Source organism: Sorex fumeus, unplaced genomic scaffold (assembly GCF_029834395.1).
Source record: "Sorex fumeus unplaced genomic scaffold, SorFum_2.1 ptg000063l, whole genome shotgun sequence".
Lineage (NCBI taxonomy): Eukaryota > Metazoa > Chordata > Mammalia > Eulipotyphla > Soricidae > Sorex > Sorex fumeus.
Window position 1 is genome coordinate 44,778,536 of NW_026606120.1, and position 21,553 is coordinate 44,800,088.

The 21,553-nt window shown below is 61.3% G+C and overlaps 1 protein-coding gene across 4 annotated transcripts; it reads left to right on the forward strand.

The window, feature by feature from the left end:
- Positions 1–1,147: 1,147 nt before the first annotated feature.
- On the forward strand, positions 1,148–19,998 carry CLUH (clustered mitochondria homolog). Of its 4 annotated transcripts, none has more exons than XM_056127853.1 (26): positions 1,148–1,363; positions 7,351–7,553; positions 8,354–8,525; positions 9,841–9,984; positions 10,114–10,253; positions 10,342–10,496; positions 10,580–10,705; positions 10,937–11,084; positions 11,219–11,311; positions 12,208–12,902; positions 13,352–13,575; positions 13,673–13,777; positions 13,869–13,969; positions 14,561–14,713; positions 14,808–14,870; positions 14,959–15,203; positions 15,359–15,443; positions 15,529–15,682; positions 15,759–15,898; positions 16,622–16,702; positions 16,772–16,897; positions 16,988–17,109; positions 17,344–17,437; positions 17,536–17,670; positions 17,749–17,822; positions 18,560–19,998. In XM_056127853.1, exons 1-26 carry the CDS (start codon positions 1,264–1,266, stop codon positions 18,744–18,746), a joined length of 4,065 nt encoding a protein of 1,354 aa, XP_055983828.1. In that variant the 5' UTR covers positions 1,148–1,263; the 3' UTR covers positions 18,747–19,998. The 4 variants fall into 4 exon arrangements, with proteins under 4 accessions (XP_055983828.1, XP_055983829.1, XP_055983830.1 ...); XM_056127854.1 differs by having other exon boundaries at positions 13,676–13,777; XM_056127855.1 differs by having other exon boundaries at positions 10,129–10,253.
- The last annotated feature ends 1,555 nt before the right edge of the window (positions 19,999–21,553 follow it).

A 21,553-nucleotide genomic window follows, 5' to 3' on the forward strand; every position in this document is an offset into this window, starting at 1 on the left:
CTGTGCTTCAGCTTCACAGTTCCCTTTACACCCTGGCAAACATCAGGAATACGACCAGTCTGGGAGGTAACTTAAAGAGCTGGAGCTTTGCATGCTGGAGCCATGATCCAGGGCACCCTCTGGTCTCCCTAGCACTGCTGGTAGCAGGCATTGTGGGGGTGTGTCCCTCCTTTCCATTCCTGCAAAAAAAAAAAAAAGGAAGAAAGAAAAGAAAAAGAAAAGAAGAGAAAAGAAAAGGAAAGAAGAGAAAAGAAAAAAAGTAGTATGCCTTATATGCTTTCAATGTCTTTCTGGACTGGTGTATAGAAGAATCTTTCCCCACTCTTTCTGCCTGGAAAACCTCAGCTCCCTAGAAAGACCTCATAAAATATCAACTGGGTAGCATTCTCTGACTTCATATGTGTCCTAATCAAGCCCTAAACATCTAAAAATATATACTGTAAAGTGACCAGAATGAGGTTTTTGAATCTGTCCGTGTTCATTTCCTGCTCTGTGACCTTGGCTTGGTTTCCTGCACAGTAAAATGCAGACCATGAACCAGTATGAAGGTGAGGTCCCATCTGATGGTGGGGTATGTTGAGGTCCTCAGTGGCTCAGGACAAAGTTTGGGTGTGTGTGGGGGGTGCATTTCTGGCACTTCATTACTTTCCTACCTTAACACCTACGGGCACCCCTGGAGACCACACCCCAGGCTACCCTCCCCCTCCAACTCTTTAAGTGAGACACCCCAGCCCCACCCACTTCGGCGGGAAAGCTCGGGGACCGGGGCGCCGAGGGTCACGCTAACTAAGCTGATTAGAGACCGCGTGGCTGTTTGGCAGATTTGCAATAGGAAGCAGAGGGCCACTGGGGGAGGGGACGGTAAACTTGGGCAGTCCTAGACTAGTCTCCACCCAAGGTCAAGGCGCCCGCCCGAGGGCAGCAAACGGCAAGGACGTCTCTTCAAAGCCCCGCCTCCCCGGGGGCGCGACGTCTCTTTTCCCCGAGTCAGGGTACGTCCCCTTTAAGGCGTTTGGGAAAAAACCCCTCCCGGTTGGTGGACGGCCAACGGCGCGTGGCACGTTTTGTCCCTCGCGGGCTTCCGTGGGCCAGGCCGGGCGCGAGGGCGGGGCAGGGGAGCGGCGGTGGGGTCAAAGGCTACAGCGCGCACCACGTGGGCCGGTGACTCCGTCCTTCCCGCAGCGGCCGCGGCGCGCAGGGCACTTGGGTTAGTGGCGCGGCGGGCGGCGCGGACAGCCGAGCCAGACGCCCGCTCCCGCCGCCATGGTCATCAAGACGGACGAGTTGCCGGCGGCCGCCCCGGCCGACAGCGCCCGGGAGCCCAGCCCGCAGACCGGTGGCAAGGGGCGGCCAGGCGCGGCGGGTGAGCGGGGCCGGGGCCGGCGGGCCGCCGGCGGGGAGGCTGCACCGGGCCGAGCAGGCGGGCGGGGCCGGGGTTGCTCGGGGACCGCCGCCTTCTCTCGGCGCGGGGCCGCTTGCATCCTGCCGAGCCCGCCACCAGGCCGCCCCCGGCCTGAAGGTCACCTTCACTGTCGCCCCCGGCTGCGGTCCCGGCTCCCACGTGGGGTCCCGGCTTCGGCCGGGGCAGCGGGCAGCGGCGGGCGTGCGCGGGCGCGCGGGGCCGTGGGGGACATGTGCGTGCACACGGTTTCGGGGTGCCAGGCCGTCGCCGGCCGATGGACGCGGCGGCCCCACCCCCTCCGCGCTCGCACGGGGAGCCCTCGGGGCTGAGGTCACTGACACTCGGTCCTTCGCGCGTCCGCCGCGCCGGGATCGCAGGCGGGACCCGTGCGCGGAGCTGCAAGCCCTGGGCGCGAGCGCAGCTTGGGGCTTCCAGGGCCGGGGTGCGGGAAGAGCGAGAGTTGAAGCGTGTGTGTGGAGCTGCTTCCCCCCCCAAGGGAGGCGTTCACCAGCGTCTCAGCGTCGGTAGACCCGGGGGTCTGCCGGTCTCGGGGGGCAGTGCTAAAACCCTTTGGCAGGAGGAGGTGTTTGTACCAGAACTTGATCATTAACCCGCCTTATTGCGAAAAGTGGGTCAGCCCAGAGTCGCTGTTTTTTAAGGCAAAGGTCATAGATTGGCGTGGAGCTCCCCAAGCTTGCCCCCCCCCCCCCCGCGGGGCGTGCCTTTGGGAGCTGCTGCAGCACTTCTCCCGCGGGGCCGCTTCTCTCCACTTCTCGGGGCCTCCTCCTATCCCTCTTCTTGCCCTGTGACTCCGATGATGGCTTTGGGACTGGAAACCTCCTCCCAGCCCTGCAGTTGTCACTACCAGATCTTCCTCAGAGCCCTTGGCGGTATTCTGCTTCTGTGGTCATTCTGCAGGGGACTAGGAGCTGCCACTCCTGGGGCTACCCGCTGCAGGACTCTGCGTCGCAGTCCTCACTCCAGTGACTGGACCAGTGTTGGGTGGGCACTCTGCCCCATGCCTCGCTGGACAAGGCCGCCATGTGGGCAGCAGGGCCCAGGCTGATGACAGCAGTGCGCCCTGATGAGGCTATGAATCAGCGAGGCGACTAGATAAGAGCCATCCTCTCCATCAAGAGACTCAAAGAGATGGGTCCACTGATTTGCCCAAGGTCACGCAGTGCTTTTGTTGCTGAGGGGGAACATTGGGATTTCCAGGTCATGGCCAGGGCTGTGCTACCCTCTCCCTGAGGAAGCCAGGACCCAGGGGAGGGGCATACTGGTTTGAGTTGTGAGCTGAGAGGGGAGGGGGCCCGATGGGGCTGGACAGGCATCTCTGAGCACCCGAGGGAAGTATCTTTTCAGCCACACTGGGGTTGTGTCTGGGGCACCCGCGTACAGGGAAGGCCCTGCCAGTTTTTAGGGAAGCTGGGCTCATTTGGGGTGCGTAAGGGCTGGACACTGGCTGACTTTTTAGGTCTCTGGGCAGTTGGCACAGCAGGCTAGGAGTTTGGACTACGTCCATCAGCAGTCTGCTCCAGGAAGGTGGGGGCCTTCATGGAGCCCCCATCAGGCTCTTGTCTGGAATCCTTGCCTCAGGACCCATCTCTGGAAAGCGCTTGAGGCCACTTGAGGAGGAGATCCAGCCCTTGGGGGTTGGGGAACAAGGGTCAGTTCAGTCCTTGGGAATAAGCTGCTTTTAGGGGTTAAGAGCACAGGCAGGTTTTTCAGGTTCATGGTGGTGAGTTTCTTCTGCCTAGGGGAGGGCTCCTTGGAGTGGAGGCCCAGAGGGGAGGAGAAAGGGGCCGGTGGACCAGGCCGGGCTGCAGGGAGCTGGGGACCCAGAGCTCCCCACGAGTGGTCCATAGGCCCAGTTGTGAGCGGCCGTTGGAGGAGCCCTGAGCTGTCCTCAGAGTGGAGACTGCTGGGGAGGGAGGGAACGTGCAGACTGTGGAGGCTCCCGGGGCCCACCTGGGGATCCTTCACATGCTGCCTGCCCCCACGGCTTCCCTTTGAAGTTCTGGGTGCCCAGGATGGGTGGTGTGTCTTGGGCCTGTACTTCCTGCTGTAGCCTCACCTGCAGAGACCTTGGCTGGGGCGGGGCCTACCCTGGCACGGTCTCTGAGCGAGGGAGGCCACGAGGGAGGCCATTTCGGAGTGGGAAAGGCGCTGGCGGCCTCTGGCGATGGCCCGCGTTCCTCTTCGGACTCCTTTGTGCAGCCCGTGGGCTTCCTGTACTCCCAGGCTGGGCAGGGCACACCAGAGGAGCAGGGGGTGCAGGGATGGGGGTGGGGAGCTGGCCAGGGGAGATTGGCAGGCAGGCCATTTTGTGTGGGCGTCCTTCCCCTTCAAGAGTTCCACCTTTCCCCTTTCCCTGCAGCCCAGACTCTCAGGAGTGCCCTCTGGGATGAGGGGAGAGGGTGCCAGGCCACCATTCAGAAGCTTGGCAGAGCTTAGCACTGGACCTGTCTCCTGGCTTGGGCCGGAATGGCTACTGTTTATTGGAGGTGCGGGCGTGGAGGGGGGAGTGGCTCCCAGAGGGGTGAGTTTGGGCAGCTGAGTTTTGTTTGTTTTGGTTTTGGGGCTACACCCAGAGGCTCTTCAGGGCACCCTGGGCGTCCCGCGCCCCTGCCTCCTGCACGCGCGGCGGGTGCTCCAGCCCTTGCCTTTCCCCCTTTACCTGACCTGACTGCTTGTTGCCGTGTCCCTTGGGGACAGTTGAGTTGAGCTGTCAGGAGTGCCAAGGCCAGCAGCATTTGCCTTTCCTCGGCGCCATGAGCTGACTGAGGTACCTGCAGGGGGCTGGGCCCTGAGCAGACACAGGCCGTGGCAGCCCCGTGGAGAAGCTTGGCCAGACTCCTCTGGGGTCATTGCCAAGCTGTCTTTCCTACCTTCTTCTGCAGAGGAGTGGGGTGGGGGGGTGTGGGACAAGGGTCCCCACCCTGGGTAACCTCCTTGGGTGAGCAGTGTGTGCAGGGCCCAGACTGGAGGCTTCGCGCCAGGGCGGGTGGGATGGGCAGGGAATGGGGGGAGAGGGCAGTGAGCACGGCCCCTCCTCCACTCTGGTTAGTATGGATGCCAGAGCAGCCCTGACTGGGCCCTGGCAACAAGTCAGAGGCCCTGGGAAAGCGCCCTGGCGAGGCTGGGCATGTTCCTTCTCAGCCGAACGGCCTTCGGCCTCTTGCTGCCAGCTCTCTTTCCCCCAGGGCAGAGACTTGGTTTTCTCCTGGCAGCACGGGGGCTGCTGGGAAGGGAGAACAGAACCTGCCAGCTTCTTGGTGGAGCCGGAGGCCTGGGGCAAAGATGCATTTGTCCTCTGGGAGACGGGGCCCCTCCCCCTGCTGCCAGCCCAGTGACTCTCAGGAAGGGGAGCGCTGCCAGGTCACCTGCAGGGGGCGGCGGGAGTCAGTGGCCCAGTGGGCCACTTGACCCGCGCAGCCGCCGCCGGCGGGCGCCCAGTGTCTGCAGTGGTGGGGTGGCCGCCTCATGGCCTGGGCCCGGGTCTGTGCCAGCTGTTGCCGGCAGCTGGTGGAAGCGGTCCTGCCTGGCCAGCCTGGGGCTGGGGCCGAAGAGAGGACGCCTTTGCTGGGCCCTGCCCCGGCTGGCCAGTCCCTGCGGCCCTTAATCCTGAGGGGCCCAGAAGCTCCAAACTCCGACTCTGGGCTCTCCTGCTCCCCCGAAGGCGTCACCAGCAGTGATCTCCTTCCTGGGGGGTGCAGGGAGGCGCGTCTGAATGCTGACAGCAGCTCCACCTGGGGTCCTGGAGCCACCAGGGCCTCCTGGCCGGCAGCCGCCCTTCTGGCCGACCTTGAGCAAGATTCGAGGCAGGGGGAGTGTGCCCTTCCTGGGGCTGCTCCGGCAGGCCTGGCCCCGCTGAAACCCGAAGCCAGCTCGGGCCCCGCCAGCTGCACGGGGGACAGGGGAGCGGCCGAGGCTGGAATGAGGGACTCGGGCAGTGCCGGCCCGGGGCCGGAGGGCTCCCCGCCTTGCTGCCATGGTGCTCCCGAGCGTCCCGAGCCCAGGAGTCGACTGCCACCGACCGCACCAGGTGGGCTGGGAGGCGAGGGGCCAGGGGCCCCCTTCAGCCATGCCAGGGAGACTTCCAGGGGAAGAAAACAGAAAGGGGAAGGGACGTGTGTCTGGGCGAGCGGGGACGCTGGGAGCCAGCCAGGTGCCTTTGAAATCGGAGAGGGGGTGAATGCCCCCTGGGTCCAGGAACCTGTTTCAGGGTGCTTGGTGGCCGGGTGCTGGGGCCGGCCTCGCCCACCTTCCCTCCCTGTGCCCCACCCTCCCGCGCCCATTCTCTCGGGGGGAGAACAACTGCTTCTGTCTGGCTTGGGGTTTCTGACTTTGCACTTTTAGGGTCTCACGCCTCAACGCTGCTTGCTGCTTCTTGCACCTCCAGGCTTCCCAGGTGCTCGTCAGCCAACTGCACCTGTCTCCAGGCTCCTGTAAAGCAGGGTTCTGTTCTGGCTGTTCTGACCTGGGTTCTTCCTTTGGGGCCCCCAAACGCTCACTTTCTGGAGGCTTGAGGTCGCCGGTTCAGTGTGTCCTTGTGGCTCTTGGGAGTCTCAGTGTGAAGTTTGGAGAGAGCAGGTGGGGCAAGCTTGGTGCCGGTCAGGGGAGTCTCGTGGCGGCAGGTTTGTGGGGGCCACTTCATGTCCCCACGCATCTAACCCAGGGCCTCTTGACCTTGGGTGAGGCTCTGAGCTGAGCTGGGCCTCAGAAACTTGGGGGGAGGAGAGGGCCCCGTATCCGAGCTCCCGGGTCCTGTTTATCACAGCTTGAGGGACTCAGGAGAAAGGGCGGAGCCTCTTCTCTCCAAGTGCCCCTGGGTGCCCTGCCGGGCTTATCTCTGCCCTGGAGGCCCCTGCTCCAGTTTCCCGTGGGCTGGGTAGGACCCACGTGGACCCACACGCGTGGCCAGGAGGGGGCAGGCTGAGGTCAAAGTGGTGCTCCGGGACAGGTGAAGGGAATGTCCCCCGCACCCCCTCCAGTGGTGTCTGGCAGGCCTGGGTTCCCTGGAGGGTCCTTGAGGTGGGGGGAGGAGCCTGGTCCCCTCTTCTTCCCTCAGGGCACCGAAGGGGCGGGGCATGCTGCTCGAGAGCTTCGGGCTCCAGCCATGCTGCGGAGGACACTAGAGCCACGGGCCCTGTCAGGCAGTCCTGAGTGTTTGAGTCAGGGGACAACGCGGCGCTGTCCAGGGTCATTGGGGCAGGCCTTGGAGGAGGCTCACTTCACCTGGGCTGTGACCGGTGGGTGGGATTTGCCTCAGCAGCTGGGGGGCACACGGCCTCAGTGGCCCAGAGGAGGGAGAGCAGATGCCCTGCCTGGCTGCAGACTCCAAGTCCAACTGTCAGCAGAGACGGGGGCCTTGTCAGCTTGGTGGCCTGAGTCTGGTATCTTGTAAGCCCCCGGGCAGTCTAGGTCCTAAGGGATGGTCTGGAGCAAGCATGAGTGGTGGCTGGGTAGGAGTGAGTGAGCTGGAAGCAGTACTTGGGGAAGGAACTCTGTCCCCAGTGCCTCTCTGATGGCCATGCTTAAAGCTTAATGGCCCCCGGTTGTGTGTGAGCTGAGTAGGGTGTGGGGTAGGAGTCAGTTGAGGCTGTGGGGAGGGGGTGAAGTAAGGGTGAGGAAAGGCCCAGGACCACCTGGGGCTTGGACTCCTAGAACTAAGTGGAGCTGAGAGGGGCGAGAGTGTCATGTCTGGGAACGGCAGTGGTGGGCATGCGGCTGAGGCCAGAGGAGCCTTGGGTTTGGCCCACTGAGCACAGGTGACCTGGAAGAGTGTCCAAATGGACACTGGCTGGCAGGTTGGAGGGCGGGATGTGGAGGGGTGATGGAGGCAGGGGGAGCTGGTGGTGCCTCGGGGGAGGACCCAGATGCCCTCGGCTCCTCCGGTGACTGAGGTGGTCCGTCTGACCTAGTGCCTCTCGGGTGCCCTGCAGAGCTGCCGTCAGTCATGCTGCTGAATGGGGATTGCCCAGAGAGCCTGAAGAAGGAGGAGGGAGCTGCGGAAGCACCCCGGGAAAATGGGCTCGATGAGGCGGAGCCCGGAGAGGAGGCTGCTGGCCAGGAAGTCATCGTCATTCAGGACACCGGCTTCTCTGTGAAGATCTTGGCCCCCGGCATTGAACCCTTCTCTCTGCAGGTAAGCTGGGCAGGGGAGGGGGGCGGCCCAGGGAGTCTGGGACTGGGTTGGGGGGTAGAGGAAGCTGAAAAGCCAAGCTTTGCGCATCCTTGTCCCGGCTCCAGTTCACGCAGCCAGTGTGGTGTACACGGGAGCCCTGGTACATGTTGCTGTCCCCTGACCCCTGGCAGAGGATGGCCCTTTTGGGGGGATGTTCGAGGTGGGTGGAGGGAGGTGGGGCTGGGGTCCCAGGGCTCCCCGACCTTCTGCTTGTGTACCCTTGGGTAAGCCACCTCTCTCTGGTCCTTTTTTTCAGCGTCAGCTTGAGGGAGGGGTAATGGGTGGCCTTCAACCTAGCCCAGGGCCTTACAGCATGATAACTCACTGGGAAGCTAGTCCCAGGCCTTGCTTGGGCCTCCTTCTTGGGTCCAGCAACACTGCTGGAGGTGGGGGTGGCGTTGGGTAGGGCAGGGGCAGGCTGCGCCTTCCTCCCTTTTGTTGTCTTTTGCTGATCTGCTTGGGTCTGGCTCCTGGACTGCAGAGTCACTGAGGCTGAGGACAGGGGCTCAGGCGTCTCCTCACATGTGTGTCTGTGTACCCCACACCTGGTGCAGGGGACAGTCCAGGGACAGGACCTGGCGTCTGGAAACCCCAAATTGGGGGACAGTCCAGGGACAGGACCTGGCGTCTGGAAACCCCAAAGTGTGACTCTGGGGTCTTGCAGACATTGATTTAAGGGACTTGGCAGGAGCAGTCTGCCCATCTGCCCGTCTCTCGCCATATGACTCCTCACAGGGTGGTCTCTGCCTTCTCCCTGGTAGGTGTCCCCCCAGGAGATGGTGCAGGAGATCCACCAGGTGCTCATGGACCGTGAAGACACTTGCCACCGCACCTGCTTCTCGCTGCACTTGGACGGCAACATGCTGGACCATTTCTCGGAGCTGCGCAGCGTTGAGGGGCTGCAGGAGGGCTCAGTGCTGCGTGTGGTAGAAGGTTGGTCTGGAGGACTGCTCAGATGAGGATGTGCGGTGGGCATGGCACCCTGGATTCTCTCGGCCTGGGACGTGCTCTTGTGATATGGGACAAAGAGATGTTGATTTTTTTTTTCTCCCTTAAACAAAACAATGTTGGGCCAGGACATGACTTGGTGACACATCTCCTGGTTTGCTGGATTTGATTCCTGACTTTGCAAAGAGGACCCCCAAACAACCATATAGTGCTAAGCAAGGGCTTAATGTCAGCCCAAGTTCAACAGAGATAAGAGTTAAGTTTGGGGACGCCAGAGAGACAGTACAGGGTGTAGGAAGCTGCCGTGCATGAAACCAACTCAGGTTTGATCCCTGGCATCCCATACGGTTCCCCAGCACTGCCAGGAGTAATTCCTGGGTACAGAGCCAGGAATTATCTCTGAGCACTGCTGGGTATGACTCCCAAACAACAACCACCACAAAAAGTTAAGTTTTGGGAGCCAGTAAGAGGGCTCTAAGGATGAATGCACTTTACCTGCAGGAAACCCACATTCAGTTCACGGCACTGCCTGGTGCCCTGAACATTTCCAGGTATTATCTAAATTCACGGGAGAAAACTCCTGTCTTTATGGGCTCAGGATGTGGTTCAGTGGTACAGTGCTTGCCTTAAGTGTATGAGGCCCTGGATTTGAGCCGTTGCACCACAAGAAGGGGAAAGAGGATTGTCTCCTAAGGAGCTGGTGCTTCAGTAGAGAAGCCGGGTCTGGAATGTAGTAGTTGGCTGGGTGCTGTTGGTGTGGTTTAAAATTAATCCCTGAACTTGGTTCCCTTGGGCTGGGAGTCACTTGGCAGTTCTGGGCAAGTCTGCTTGTAGAAAGCAAATATAGAACGAAATTAGCCCTGATGTGTCCAACAGTTGTTGATCATGTCACCTCTCCTCCCCCTCAAAAGAACCTGCATTAACATTCCACAAAACACATGGTTTTTTGTGTTTTGATTGCTATATTTTTTTGTATTTAGTCCTGGAAAGTCCCTGGTGGTGGGCTGCCCCTGGAGGCCCAGGTCCAAGGATGTCGGCCTGTGGCACTGAGGAGCTGAAGACAGCAGGTCTGGGGTGCACGCACATTTCCAGAGGTGCTGCCTCTGCCTCTGGGCGGAAGGGGATCTGCACACTGGTCCCCGTGAGGCAGCAGCCAGGTGCTGGAAGCCGACTCCAGCTAGCGTGTTCAGAATGGCACCTGTAGGCACAGTCGTTTCCTCGTTGACCCACGCAGAGTGTGCCAGCTGCTTGTGGCTGGGTTCTGGGCCCTGGTGACGCCCCGCCCCTCCCCTTCCTGCAGAGCCATACACGGTGCGAGAGGCCCGCATCCATGTGCGCCACGTACGCGACCTACTCAAGAGTCTGGATCCGTCTGACGCCTTCAACGGGGTGGACTGCAACTCTCTGTCCTTCCTGAGCGTTTTCACCGACGGCGACCTGGGAGGTGCGGGCGGCATTGGCGGGAGGCCAGGGGCTGGAGACGGGGCCGAGGGTCAGGCCTCCCACCGGGTGGAGACCCACCAAGGCAGAGAGGAGGAGGTTGGCCCCTGAGTGGCTCTGTGCTGACCACCAGCCTCTGGTCCCTCAGACAGCGGGAAGCGGAAGAAGGGCTTGGAGATGGACCCCATTGACTGTACACCACCTGAGTACATCCTTCCCGGAAGCCGGGAGCGGCCGCTGTGTCCCCTGCAGCCTCAGAACCGAGACTGGAAGGTGGGGCTTCCTCGAAGAGCGGAGCTGGCTGGGCTGAGGGGCCCATGCCCCAGCTGGCCTCGCTCACTCTGCCCCGCCCTGCGTGCAGCCCCTGCAGTGCCTGAAAGTGCTCACCATGAGTGGCTGGAACCCGCCCCCTGGGAACCGCAAGATGCATGGCGACCTCATGTACCTGTTTGTGATCACGGCTGAGGACCGGCAGATCAGCATCACGGCCTCCACCAGGGGCTTTTACCTGAACCAGTGCGTCCCCAGGGGAGCCCATGCTGGGGGTCCGGGAGCAGAGCTTGGGGCGCCCCTGCACACTGACCGCCCTCCTCCTGCAGGTCCACTGCCTACCACTTCAACCCCAAGCCTGCCAGCCCCCGCTTCCTCAGCCATTCCCTCGTGGAGCTGCTCAACCAGATCAGCCCCACATTCAAAAAAAACTTCGCTGTGCTGCAGAAGAAAAGGTAGGCCTGTGCTCCGTCTGCCTGGCCCTGCCTGCTCAGTGTCCCTGGGAGCTGGCCCTGAGGGGCCTTCCTGTGGGACGCTGTCCACTAGATACCGAATGACCCGTCACTTCTCTTGGACTCTCGAGGGTTGGGGCTTCAGGGTGCCGGGACACCAGATCCCGCTAGGACCCAAGAAGAAAGGGGCCCGGGGCCGGCAGCCTGACCATGCTCCTCTGCCTGCACCCCTAGGGTCCAGCGCCACCCGTTCGAGAGGATCGCCACCCCGTTCCAGGTGTACAGCTGGACGGCTCCCCAGGCAGAGCATGCCATGGACTGCGTGCGCGCGGAGGACGCCTACACCTCCCGGCTGGGCTACGAGGAGCACATTCCTGGACAGGTGGACGCCTCCCCCGGCACCCCCAGCCCCTCCCGGGCCGCTCCCTCTGCTTGTTCACTGCGGGTGGTCTGTGGGAGTAAGTGGAGGGACGCACTCTCTGGGCCAAGTGAGCATGTCCTTCCCTGTCCTTGCAGACCCGGGACTGGAACGAGGAGCTGCAGACAACGCGGGAGCTGCCCCGCAAGAACCTGCCTGAGCGGCTGCTGCGAGAAAGGGCCATATTCAAGGTGCGTCAGGGTGCTGGGTGCCCGCCATGGCACAGACACGGGCCATTCCTTCTGACTGCAGGGGCCACCCTGGGCCACCCGCCCTCCAGGGACAGTATCAGCACTCAGAGACAGAGGGAAGGCGGAGGGAGGGAGGGAGGGAGGGAGGGAGAGACAAGGAAAGGGAAGGAAAGAGGGAGGGAGGGAGAGGGAGGTTGAGAGGGGGAAGGGAGGGAGGGAGGGAGAGGGAGGAGGGATGGCAGAGGCGGGGCAGGGGGAGGAGGGGGGAAAATGCTTAAAGTTAAACTTAGGAAATGACCATTGTCCTCCTGCAGGTCCATTGCCTACCACTTCAACCCCAAGCCCACCAGGCCCTGCTTCTATCTTCCCATAGTCTTATCACTTAGTGACAATGGAAATAAACCCAAATGTTACTGTGCCGTAGGCCTTTTAGACAGTATCTCCTATAATCCTGTAAAGGTCAGTGTCATTACATTATAAACAAGAAAACTGGCCTGAGAGGAAGCCTGTCCAGTTCCTGGAGTATCTGGCTGGTCGGTGCGTCCCAAGAGGTCCCAGCCCTTGCATTCTCTGCTGAGCTCTGAGGATGGTTTTTCAAAAGTGGGTTTCTTGGGTTTGGAGCGGTAGTACAGTGAGTAGGGCCCATTGCCTTGCATGTGGCCTATCCAGGTTTGATCCCTGGCATCCTACGTGATTCCCCTAGCCCAACCAGAAGCTGACCTTGAGCACAGAGCCAGGAGTTAGTCCTGAGTGCTGCCGATGTGGCCCCATAACAAAGGTCTGCCTGGCTTAGGCAGGTCCGGCATCCCCTGTGAACGATCTGCCTTTTCCCAAATGCTCCGGGCTGGGCTCGCTCATCCCCCCCTTGGGGTGACCACTCATCTGTGTGCTCCCAGGTGCACAGTGACTTCACTGCGGCAGCCACCCGGGGCGCCATGGCCGTCATCGACGGCAACGTGATGGCCATCAACCCCAGTGAGGAGACCAAGATGCAGATGTTCATCTGGAACAACATCTTCTTCAGCCTGGGATTTGACGTCCGTGACCACTACAAGGACTTTGGTGGGGACGTGGCGGCCTATGTGGCCCCCACCAACGACCTGAATGGCGTGCGCACATACAATGCGGTGGACGTGGAGGGGCTGTACACGTTGGGCACGGTGGTGGTGGACTACCGTGGCTACCGGGTCACGGCCCAGTCCATCATCCCTGGCATCCTGGAGCGGGACCAGGAGCAGAGCGTCATCTATGGCTCCATTGACTTCGGCAAGACCGTGGTGACGCACCCGAGGTACTTAGAGCTGCTGGAACGCACCAGCCGGCCCCTGAAGATCCTGCGGCACCGGGTGCTCAATGACCGCGACGAGGAGGTGGAGCTCTGCTCGTCCGTGGAGTGCAAGGGCATCATCGGCAACGACGGGCGCCACTACATCCTGGACCTGCTGCGCACCTTCCCGCCCGACCTCAACTTCCTGCCCGTGCCTGGGGAGACGCTGCCGGAGGAGTGCACCCGCGCGGGCTTCCCCCGCACCCATCGCCACAAGCTCTGCTGCCTCCGCCAGGAGCTGGTGGACGCTTTCGTGGAGCACCGGTGAGGCCGCCTGCAGCTGCTGCTGGGCTTGACCCGGGAGGCTTGGGAAAGTGAAGAGCCTCGTTCTGGTCACAGCCGCGCCGGGGCCGGGCCTGGGCCTTGGGAGGAGGGAGACTATTGACTCACCCCAGTGAGTGCTGCTGTTCCCGGGGGGCTGGTGGAAGTCACGAGGTGTCCTTGGTGTCCCGAGGCAGGGCCACGGCCAGCGCTGCTGGGAGTTAGTGCTTGTCCGGGTGTCAGCAGAGTTCCTCTCCCACTGCGAGTGCCGGGGGGTGGGGGTTGAGGTGGGGGTGGGGGTGTCAGCCCTTGTCCCCAGCTGTCCTCTGTCAGGCTGGGCCTGCAGAGACTTATGCTGTGGTCCGCTGCCCCTGCCTGGCAGAGCGTGGCAGGCAGTGACGCGTCCACAGATCCTTTCCTGTCCGTCCTCTGATCCTGCCGTCCTGCTGTAGGTACCTCCTCTTCATGAAGTTGGCGGCACTGCAGCTGATGCAGCAGAAGGCGAGCAAGCTGGAGCCCCCCACCTCGCTGGGAAACGGCGAGCCCCCCTCCTCAGAGTCCAAGCCTGAAGATCTGCCGGGCCCCGAGGCGGGCAGTGAGGAGGAGGGCAGCAGTGCCAGTGGCCTGGCCAAAGTGAAGGAGCTGGCAGAGACCATCGCCTCGGACGACGGCACAGGTGGGAGTGCTGTCCTGCAGAGAGGGGGGTTGTGTGTCAGGCCTGGCCTTGGGGGAGACGGGGATGGGCTGCCTCCCAGCTGACCGTGTCCCCACAGCAGACCCGCGGAGCCGGGCGGTGATCCGCAACGCCTGCAAGGCCGTGGGCTCCATCAGCAGCACGGCCTTCGATGTCCGCTTCAACCCCGACATCTTCTCGCCAGGCAAGTGGGGCCCCTGCATGGAGCATGTCTGAGCGCTAGCCTCTGCGGTGTGCCCACCCGGCTCAGGCCTCTGCTCTGTCCCCTCCTCTAGGGGTTCGCTTCCCCGAGTCCTGCCAGGAGGAAGTTCGGGACCAGAAGCAGTTGCTGAAAGATGCTGCTGCCTTCCTGCTGTCCTGCCAGATCCCCGGCTTGGTGAGGGAGGGGCTGCAGGGTGGGTCACGGGCAGCGGCCGGGAACCTCCTGTCACTCCCATCCGGGAGCTGCTAGAACTTGGTGGCGGGGGGTGGGGGGGGCGTCAGAGCTGTACCAGCTGGGGTCCCGTTCTGGTACAAATGGGGTCCCCGACCCAGAGGCCATGTGAGCGGGGTGGCTCTCCTCTCAGTCTGTGTGTGGGGAAGTGGGGGTGCAGCTGACAGGCGCAGAGGCCTCACAGGCAGCGGGTATGAAAGATAAAAGATGGGAGTGGGGGCGTCCTCTTCATCCCAGGCCCCCTGATGACCACTTGCTCCACCTAGCTAAGGCCGCCACAGTGGGGTGGTCAGTGGCTGCAGCTGCCCTGTGCAGCCCTGATGGGAGAAAGAGGCACTGAGCCGCCAGCTCTCACCCACATTAGGGGTGTAGGCTCTGTGCGTCCGTGGGGCGCGCTCAGCCCTGCCATCCTGTGTCCTGGGGCTAGTGCAAAGGCTGGGGAGCCCACTTCCAAGTCCGCCTGGCTGGGAGCTGGGGCCGCAGGGTAGTGGGGCTGGGCGCAGGGGGTGGGGCCTGACCTGCTGCAGCCCGCAGGTGAAGGACTGCACAGACCACGCGGTGCTGCCCATGGACGGGGCCACGCTTGCCGAGGTGATGCGCCAGCGGGGCATCAACATGCGCTACCTGGGTAAGGTGCTGGACCTGGTGGTCCGGAGTCCGGCCCGAGACCAGCTGGACCACATCTACGTGAGTGGGGTGGGAGGGGGCGGGCAGGAGGGGGAGGGGGCTGGGGTGCATGGAGGCCCGGGCCTGAGCCAGACGGCCCTCTGCACCCCTGCAGAAAATCGGCATCGGAGAGCTCATCACCCGCTCGGCCAAGCACATCTTCAAGACGTACTTGCAGGTGCCGCCCGCCCGCCAGCCTGGGGCGCGTGTGTTGGGGGGAGGAGCCGGGCCAGGCATCTCATGTCTCTTCTGTACCTCCCTGGCAGGGGGTGGAGCTCTCGGGCCTCTCTGCTGCCATCAGCCACTTCCTGAACTGCTTCCTGAGCTCCTACCCCAATCCCGTGGCCCACCTGCCTGCCGACGAGCTGGTTTCCAAGAAGAGGAACCGGAGGAGGAGGAACCGGCCCCTAGGCGCGGCGGACAACACGGCCTGGGCCGTGATGACCCCACAGGAGCTCTGGAAGAACATTTGCCAGGAGGCCAGCAACTACTTCGATTTCAGGCTCGAGTGGTGAGTGTGGCCAGGCTGCGCAGGGGTGCGGGGGGAGGGGGTGGTGTGCCATGTGGGCTCCGAGGCTCTGCCTCGAGTCGTAGGACATTGGGAGCCGCGGAGGGGAGGGCTGGGAGGCGGGGGTTCTGCCTGACCCACCCGCCGCTTCTCCACAGCGAGAGTGTGGACCAGGCCGTGGAGATGTACGGCCTGCAGAAGATCACGCTGCTGCGTGAGATCTCCCTGAAAACCGGCATCCAGGTGGGCAATGTTCCCTGGGCGGGGCAGTGCAGGGCGGGCCCTTGGCTGGGATGGGGGCACTGAGGACACCCGTGGGTCCCTGCAGGTCCTGCTGAAGGAGTACAGCTTCGACAGCCGCCATAAGCCCGCCTTCACTGAGGAGGACGTGCTCAACATCTTCCCCGTGGTCAAGCACGTCAACCCTAAGGCCTCAGACGCCTTCCACTTCTTCCAGAGCGGGCAGGCCAAAGTACAGCAGGGTGCGTGGCCAGGTGTGGCTGGGGGGTGGGGGTCCCACAACCCGGCCCTGACCTTGCCTCCCTCGGTGCCCTGCAGGCTTCCTGAAGGAGGGCTGCGAGCTCATCAACGAGGCCCTGAACCTGTTCAACAACGTGTACGGAGCCATGCACGTGGAGATCTGCGCCTGCTTGCGCCTGCTAGCCCGTCTCCACTACATCATGGGTGACTACGCTGAGGTGGGCCTCGAGCACCCTCTGGGCGGTGTCTGCAGGGACCCTGAGCCTGGCCTGGCATGGGGGGACGCGAGGGATGATGGATGGGGCTATGCCTTCACTCCCTGTAGCAGCAGCGAGTTTGGGCCCAGGAACTGGGGCCTCCTTGCCTTGCAGCCCCACTGGGAGGAGCAGGGCAGACGGACACCCTGGGGCGAGTCCCAGAGTTTGCTACACCCGTCAATCCTGGGCGCCGTAACCCCCGCACCCCCCCTCCCCCACCGCCAAGGCCACATTGGGAAAGGAAGTTTGGAGTCTTGGTACCTGGTGCCTGTTGGGGCCATGTGGAAGCTCTCGTGGGTGTGGGGGGAAGGCGGTTCTCGGCGTGCATCTTTCCCTGCTTGGGGCCTGGAGGCTGTGCTGTGACAAGTGCCCAACGGGGGCCCCCCTCCCCCTGCACCCACAGGAATGCTGGTTTTCTTCTCTGTGTGCACTTTTAAGTCTTAGTATTCATACTTAATCTCTAGCACAGTTTTTTTGTGCTGTTCATAGGATGTATTTGCAGAGCTGGTAGGGGGATAAAGGTGAAGACCAGTTGTCACACCCCACTGGGTTGCCGCAGTCACACGGCTGCCCTCTGACCCCACTCCGCTGCTTTTACACAGAGAACAGAAAGTGTAGCAAGGGGCCCAGTTGAGGTGGGGGTGAACCCCTGCCCCCGGGATGACAGCTCCCCTCCTCTCCCAGGCCCTGAGTAACCAGCAGAAGGCAGTGCTGATGAGTGAGCGAGTGATGGGCATCGAACACCCCAACACCATCCAGGAATATGTGAGTAGCCGTTGGGGGGTGGGCTGCAGGGCCTGGGGTGGCCCTGGCCTCACAACGCTGCCCCCTCAGATGCACCTGGCCTTGTACTGCTTCGCTAGCAGCCAGCTGTCCACGGCCCTGAGCCTGCTGTACCGCGCCCGCTACCTCACCCTGCTCGTCTTTGGGGAGGACCACCCTGAGATGGCATTGTTAGACGTGAGTGCTGGGCCTGGACGCGGGTGGTGGGGGAGAGGAGCCATGGTCCCGGGGAGCGCGAGTTGACCGGGACCATCCTGATCCCCCCAGAACAACATCGGGCTGGTGCTGCACGGGGTGATGGAGTACGACCTGTCGCTGCGTTTCCTGGAGAACGCGCTGGCCGTTAGCACCAAGTACCATGGGCCCAAGTCCCTCAAAGTGGCCCTCAGGTCAGGCTGTGCCCAGCTGGGGGAGGGGCCGGGGGCCCCTGGGACTGGGACCCTCCTCTTATCTTCATCTGATTCCCGAGATGTCCTTCCCACTCCTTTCTCTCCTGCGAGTCTGATGGACTCCACGACCTAGAAGGACTGTCTGCACAGCCCCCGCCCTGGGACCACCCTCTCTCCCCTGGACCCACCTGTTCCTCCTTCACACCAGGCCCCAACCTCTTTCCATCCTTGCAGCCACCACCTCGTTGCCCGGGTCTATGAGAGCAAAGCCGAGTTCCGGTCAGCCCTGCAGCACGAGAAGGAAGGCTATACCATCTACAAGACACAGGTAAGCTTCCGGAAGCCGCAGTCGAGGGTAAGATGGGGCCCGTGGACCCCGAGCAGCCCCGATCCCCGCCTTCTCCTGCCACCTCTCCCCCCATGCAGCTGGGCGAGGACCACGAGAAGACCAAGGAGAGCTCTGAGTACCTCAAGTGCCTGACCCAGCAGGCCGTGGCCCTGCAGCGCACCATGAATGAGATCTACCGCAACGGCTCCAGCGCCAACATCCCACCCCTCAAGGTAGGTCCCGAGCTGAGTCAGGTGGGCTCCACCCTGGCCGCTGTCACGCCCTGGCTCATCTTCCCACCGCCCCCTCAGTTCACAGCCCCCAGCATGGCCAGTGTCTTGGAACAGCTCAACGTCATCAACGGCATCCTCTTCATTCCTCTCAGGTGAGGCCCCTCGCCTGCCCCCCTCGCCTGCCCTGCCCCCCCGACCCCCATCTTTCATTCTTTGTCCTCGGGTGGTCTCTGGGCGGAGCGCAGGGTGGGGCGGGCCAGCCAGCAGTGAGCCAATTGATCCCTCTGAACACGTCAATGCCTAGTTGAGTGGACACCCAACTGTGACTCCCACTCCCCCTCTCCGCAATCACAGCGATTGTCTAGGGGTGCTCCTGGGGGTGTTTCTTCTCACTGAGCAGCAATGCTTGACCCTTTTCGTATCAGGACGTCCACATGGCTTCTCCAGCCTCCTGCCAGCCTGGTGCACGGATGGCCCTGAGGGTTCTGTTCTTCTGATGTGCACGCCCTCCCCCACCCCAACCATGTGGCCCCTGCGGTCACTTTTACTTTTTTTTTTTTTTTGCTTTTTGGGTCACACCTGGCGATGCACAGGGGTTACTCCTGGCTCTGCACTCAGGAGTTACTCCTGGCGGTGCTCAGGGGACCATATGGGATGCTGGGATTAGAACCCGGGTCGGCCGCGTGCAGGGCAAATGCCCTACCCGCTGTGGTATCTCTCCAGCCCCTACTTTTCTTAAAGAGGGAAGCACTTGCACTTTTCCCAGCGTGTCTCAGTGACTGAAGCAAAGAGCCTGATCTTGTCCCAAGTAGAAGCAGAGAGGTGAAAGGTGACAGAGGGCCCATGCCCACTCTGACACCCACCCTTCACCCCCCATCCTTCTACTCAGCCAAAAAGATTTGGAGAATCTGAAAGCCGAGATGGCGCGGCGGCACCAGCTCCAGGAGGCCAGCAAAAACAGGGATAAGGCAGAGGAGCCCACGGCCACCGAGCCAGAGCCAGCAGGGGCCCCCGAGGATGCAGGCTCCCCACCCGGGGCTGCTAAGGATCCTTCTTCCCCGAGCTCGCAGGGGTAGAAAGGGAGAGACAGACGGACAATCAGTCAGCTGCCCCGTTGCCCAGTGATCCAGACTCAGGAGACGGGGCTTGCTCTACAGATCGGGAGCGGAAACAAGTCCCCTTCCACGTTTCCAATCCCAACCCCACCCCAGCATCCTCCTGGGACCCCGGCCTGGCCTGCCTGCCCCCCAAAAGATGTTTTGCACTGGTTCAATGAATATACGATGCAGAGGCCTCATTGAAGACATGTGAATGGAGTGTGTGGACATCAGTTCCCAGCTGGGGGGCAGGTGCCCCCTCGGGCCCCCCATCCTCAAGCAGGTGTGTGCGAGTGTCTTGATCCGTCCCTGTACCTGTACATAGTCCCGAGTCAGTTCTGAGTGGATGACGTGCAGATGAGATTTCTCAGGTCATTTGTATGTTTGACATTACGGCTGCTGCTTTTGCTGCCACTACCCCTGGGGCCAGCCTGGCTTCAAGGCCAGGTTTCAAGCCAAAAAGAGGGGAGCTTTTCCTGTGTCCTGGGATGGGGAACCAGAGCTCTTGTGGTAGGCCTGGAGGTTGGGGTGCACTTTAGCTTTGTGACAAGAAGAGAGCCGTGAGAGCTTTACTAATTGTGACTGGGCCTGGCTCTGGCCGGGGCGCCGAGGAGGCCCGGGGGGGCGAGGCTGCGTTCTCAGCCCCCAGTCCCTGCTGCCTGTAGGTCCCGGCAGAGATGCTGCCTACCCACTCCCTGTCCCCCAGTGGGGGGTAGATAAGCGTGGGGGCTGTGGTCTGAATGTATCCTCCCTGTTTTAACCTGAGCTGCCTAACGCACAGTGGGGGTGGGGTGGGTGAGGGGCTGGGGGGAACCAGGGCTGAATCATGGATCCTGGGGAGAAGTCACCAGATACAGGAGGGAATCTCACCTGTTTACGGCCCCCTCCCTGGCCCTGCCACACCAGGCTCTGTGGGTGGCAGGGCAGGGGCTGCCCCAGCTCGCCTCTCCTGCCTGTCTGTGCTGCTTCTCTGTGCCTGCTGATGGAGCCCTAACGGGTAGGGGGAAATGACCACCCTTGCAAGCAAAAGGGAGCTGGGCGGGCCTCTTCTGGGGGCTTTGCGGGGAGCTGCTTTTGGCATGGTCTTGGTCTGCCCAGACCCTGTTTCAAAGGGAGTGGGCGTGAGCTAGCAAGCAGAGCACCCCCACAGCTGATCAAGAACTTTTTCTTGTTTTTAAACCACCACGTCTTCATTTCACATTGGAATAAAGTGAGTTTTTGAAACCTGCTGCCCCAGCCTCTCCTGTGTATTCTGTACGCCTTGGTTGTGAGGGCTGTTGCCAGAAACGTTGCTAGTTAAAGTTTAAAGCCCTCCAGTGTAGGTCAAACTCAAGGTTACTCCAGAGATCCTGCAGTGGGCGGGGTCCCAGAGCCACCTGCCCCTGGTCCCAAGAAGAAAGGCCTCCATGGGGCCTTCTGTGGGGCAGGCTGTAGTGCCAGCCAGGGGCTGAGGGCTGCCTGGAGGTGTGGATTTTGGGACAGTGAGTGTGTCCCTGTCTCTGCATCTGAGTCACGACTGGGGGGTTCTGTTCCCATAATGGGAGTGCTGGGAGAATGGAGAGGCCTCTCATGTTGGTCGTCTTTGCTCAGGGTTTTGGAGTTGCTAGTGACACTGGGGATGGCAGAACCCCGTGGGGCAGGTTGCTTTGGAACAGAGGGTGGATTATGGAAGGCCCCGTCCCTGTGTCTCCTTACAGCTGGTAGCCACTACTCAGCGTCCACTGCTCAGGTAGGTGTGGAGCTTTGGGCTTTTCCCTCCTTTTTTTTGCTTTTGGTTTTTGGGTCACACCTGGAAGCAGTGCTCAGGGCTTGCTTCTGGCTCCGCATTCAGGGCTCAGCACTGGTGGTATTCAGGGAACCTGCTGGGATTTGAATCCAGGTCTGACAAGGCAAGCACCCTACCCACTGAAGTATCTCCAGCCCCATCATGCACCTTTGAATTACATTTTTGAGCACTTGGAGAGGCTTTTGTGTTTTTAGTATATTTTTTTTAGTTTGCTCTGTTTGGGGGCCATGCCCAGCGGTGCTCAGAGCTTACTCCTGGTACTGCACTCAAGGATCACTCCTGGAGGGCTCGGAGGACCATACAGGATGCTGGGGATCGAACCTGGGTCAGCCGCATGTAAGGCAAGTGCCCTACTCCCTGTCCTATCACTCTGGCCCCATCAATTGCCATTAATATTTTAACACAGGTTCCTTGCCCCCATGGTTGTTTTTATAATCTTGCTTCTCTGATCAAGCCTTCCTATAGTCTTTAGCCTATGAAGACTGTTCAAAGCATTTCTAGATATGGAGCAGTATCTTCCTGTCAGTCTGAGTGCCCCTGTTCGATTACTGTCACTTTTCATGGTCGAGTGCATTTCTGCTCTTAATTACCAAATGACAAAGGGCTGCTTTTTTGTTTACTTTTGATTTTTGCATTTGGGCCACACTCAGTGGTGTGCAGGGACATCACCTGGCTGAGCCACACTTTGCTGTATGGTAAGGGCTCATTCCTGGTAGACTTTAGGGGTCCATATGGGGACCATATGCAGTGCTGGGGATGAAGGGCAGCACTCTATCTCTCCAGCCCCTTAAGGGCTGCTGTTTTATGAAGGAAAAGGGTATAGGTGTGAATTACCCCCTTCTCTCAGTTGATGTGTATATCTTTTATCTTTTTATTATCATATTTCCTTTTGAGCTCAGGTGACCTGGGTCTCCCTCCTAGTGATTCGAACTAGTGGTTCAATGCTTGGGCCCAGTGATGTTTGGGGGCCTAGGTTATCCCCAGTAATGGCCCAGGTGAT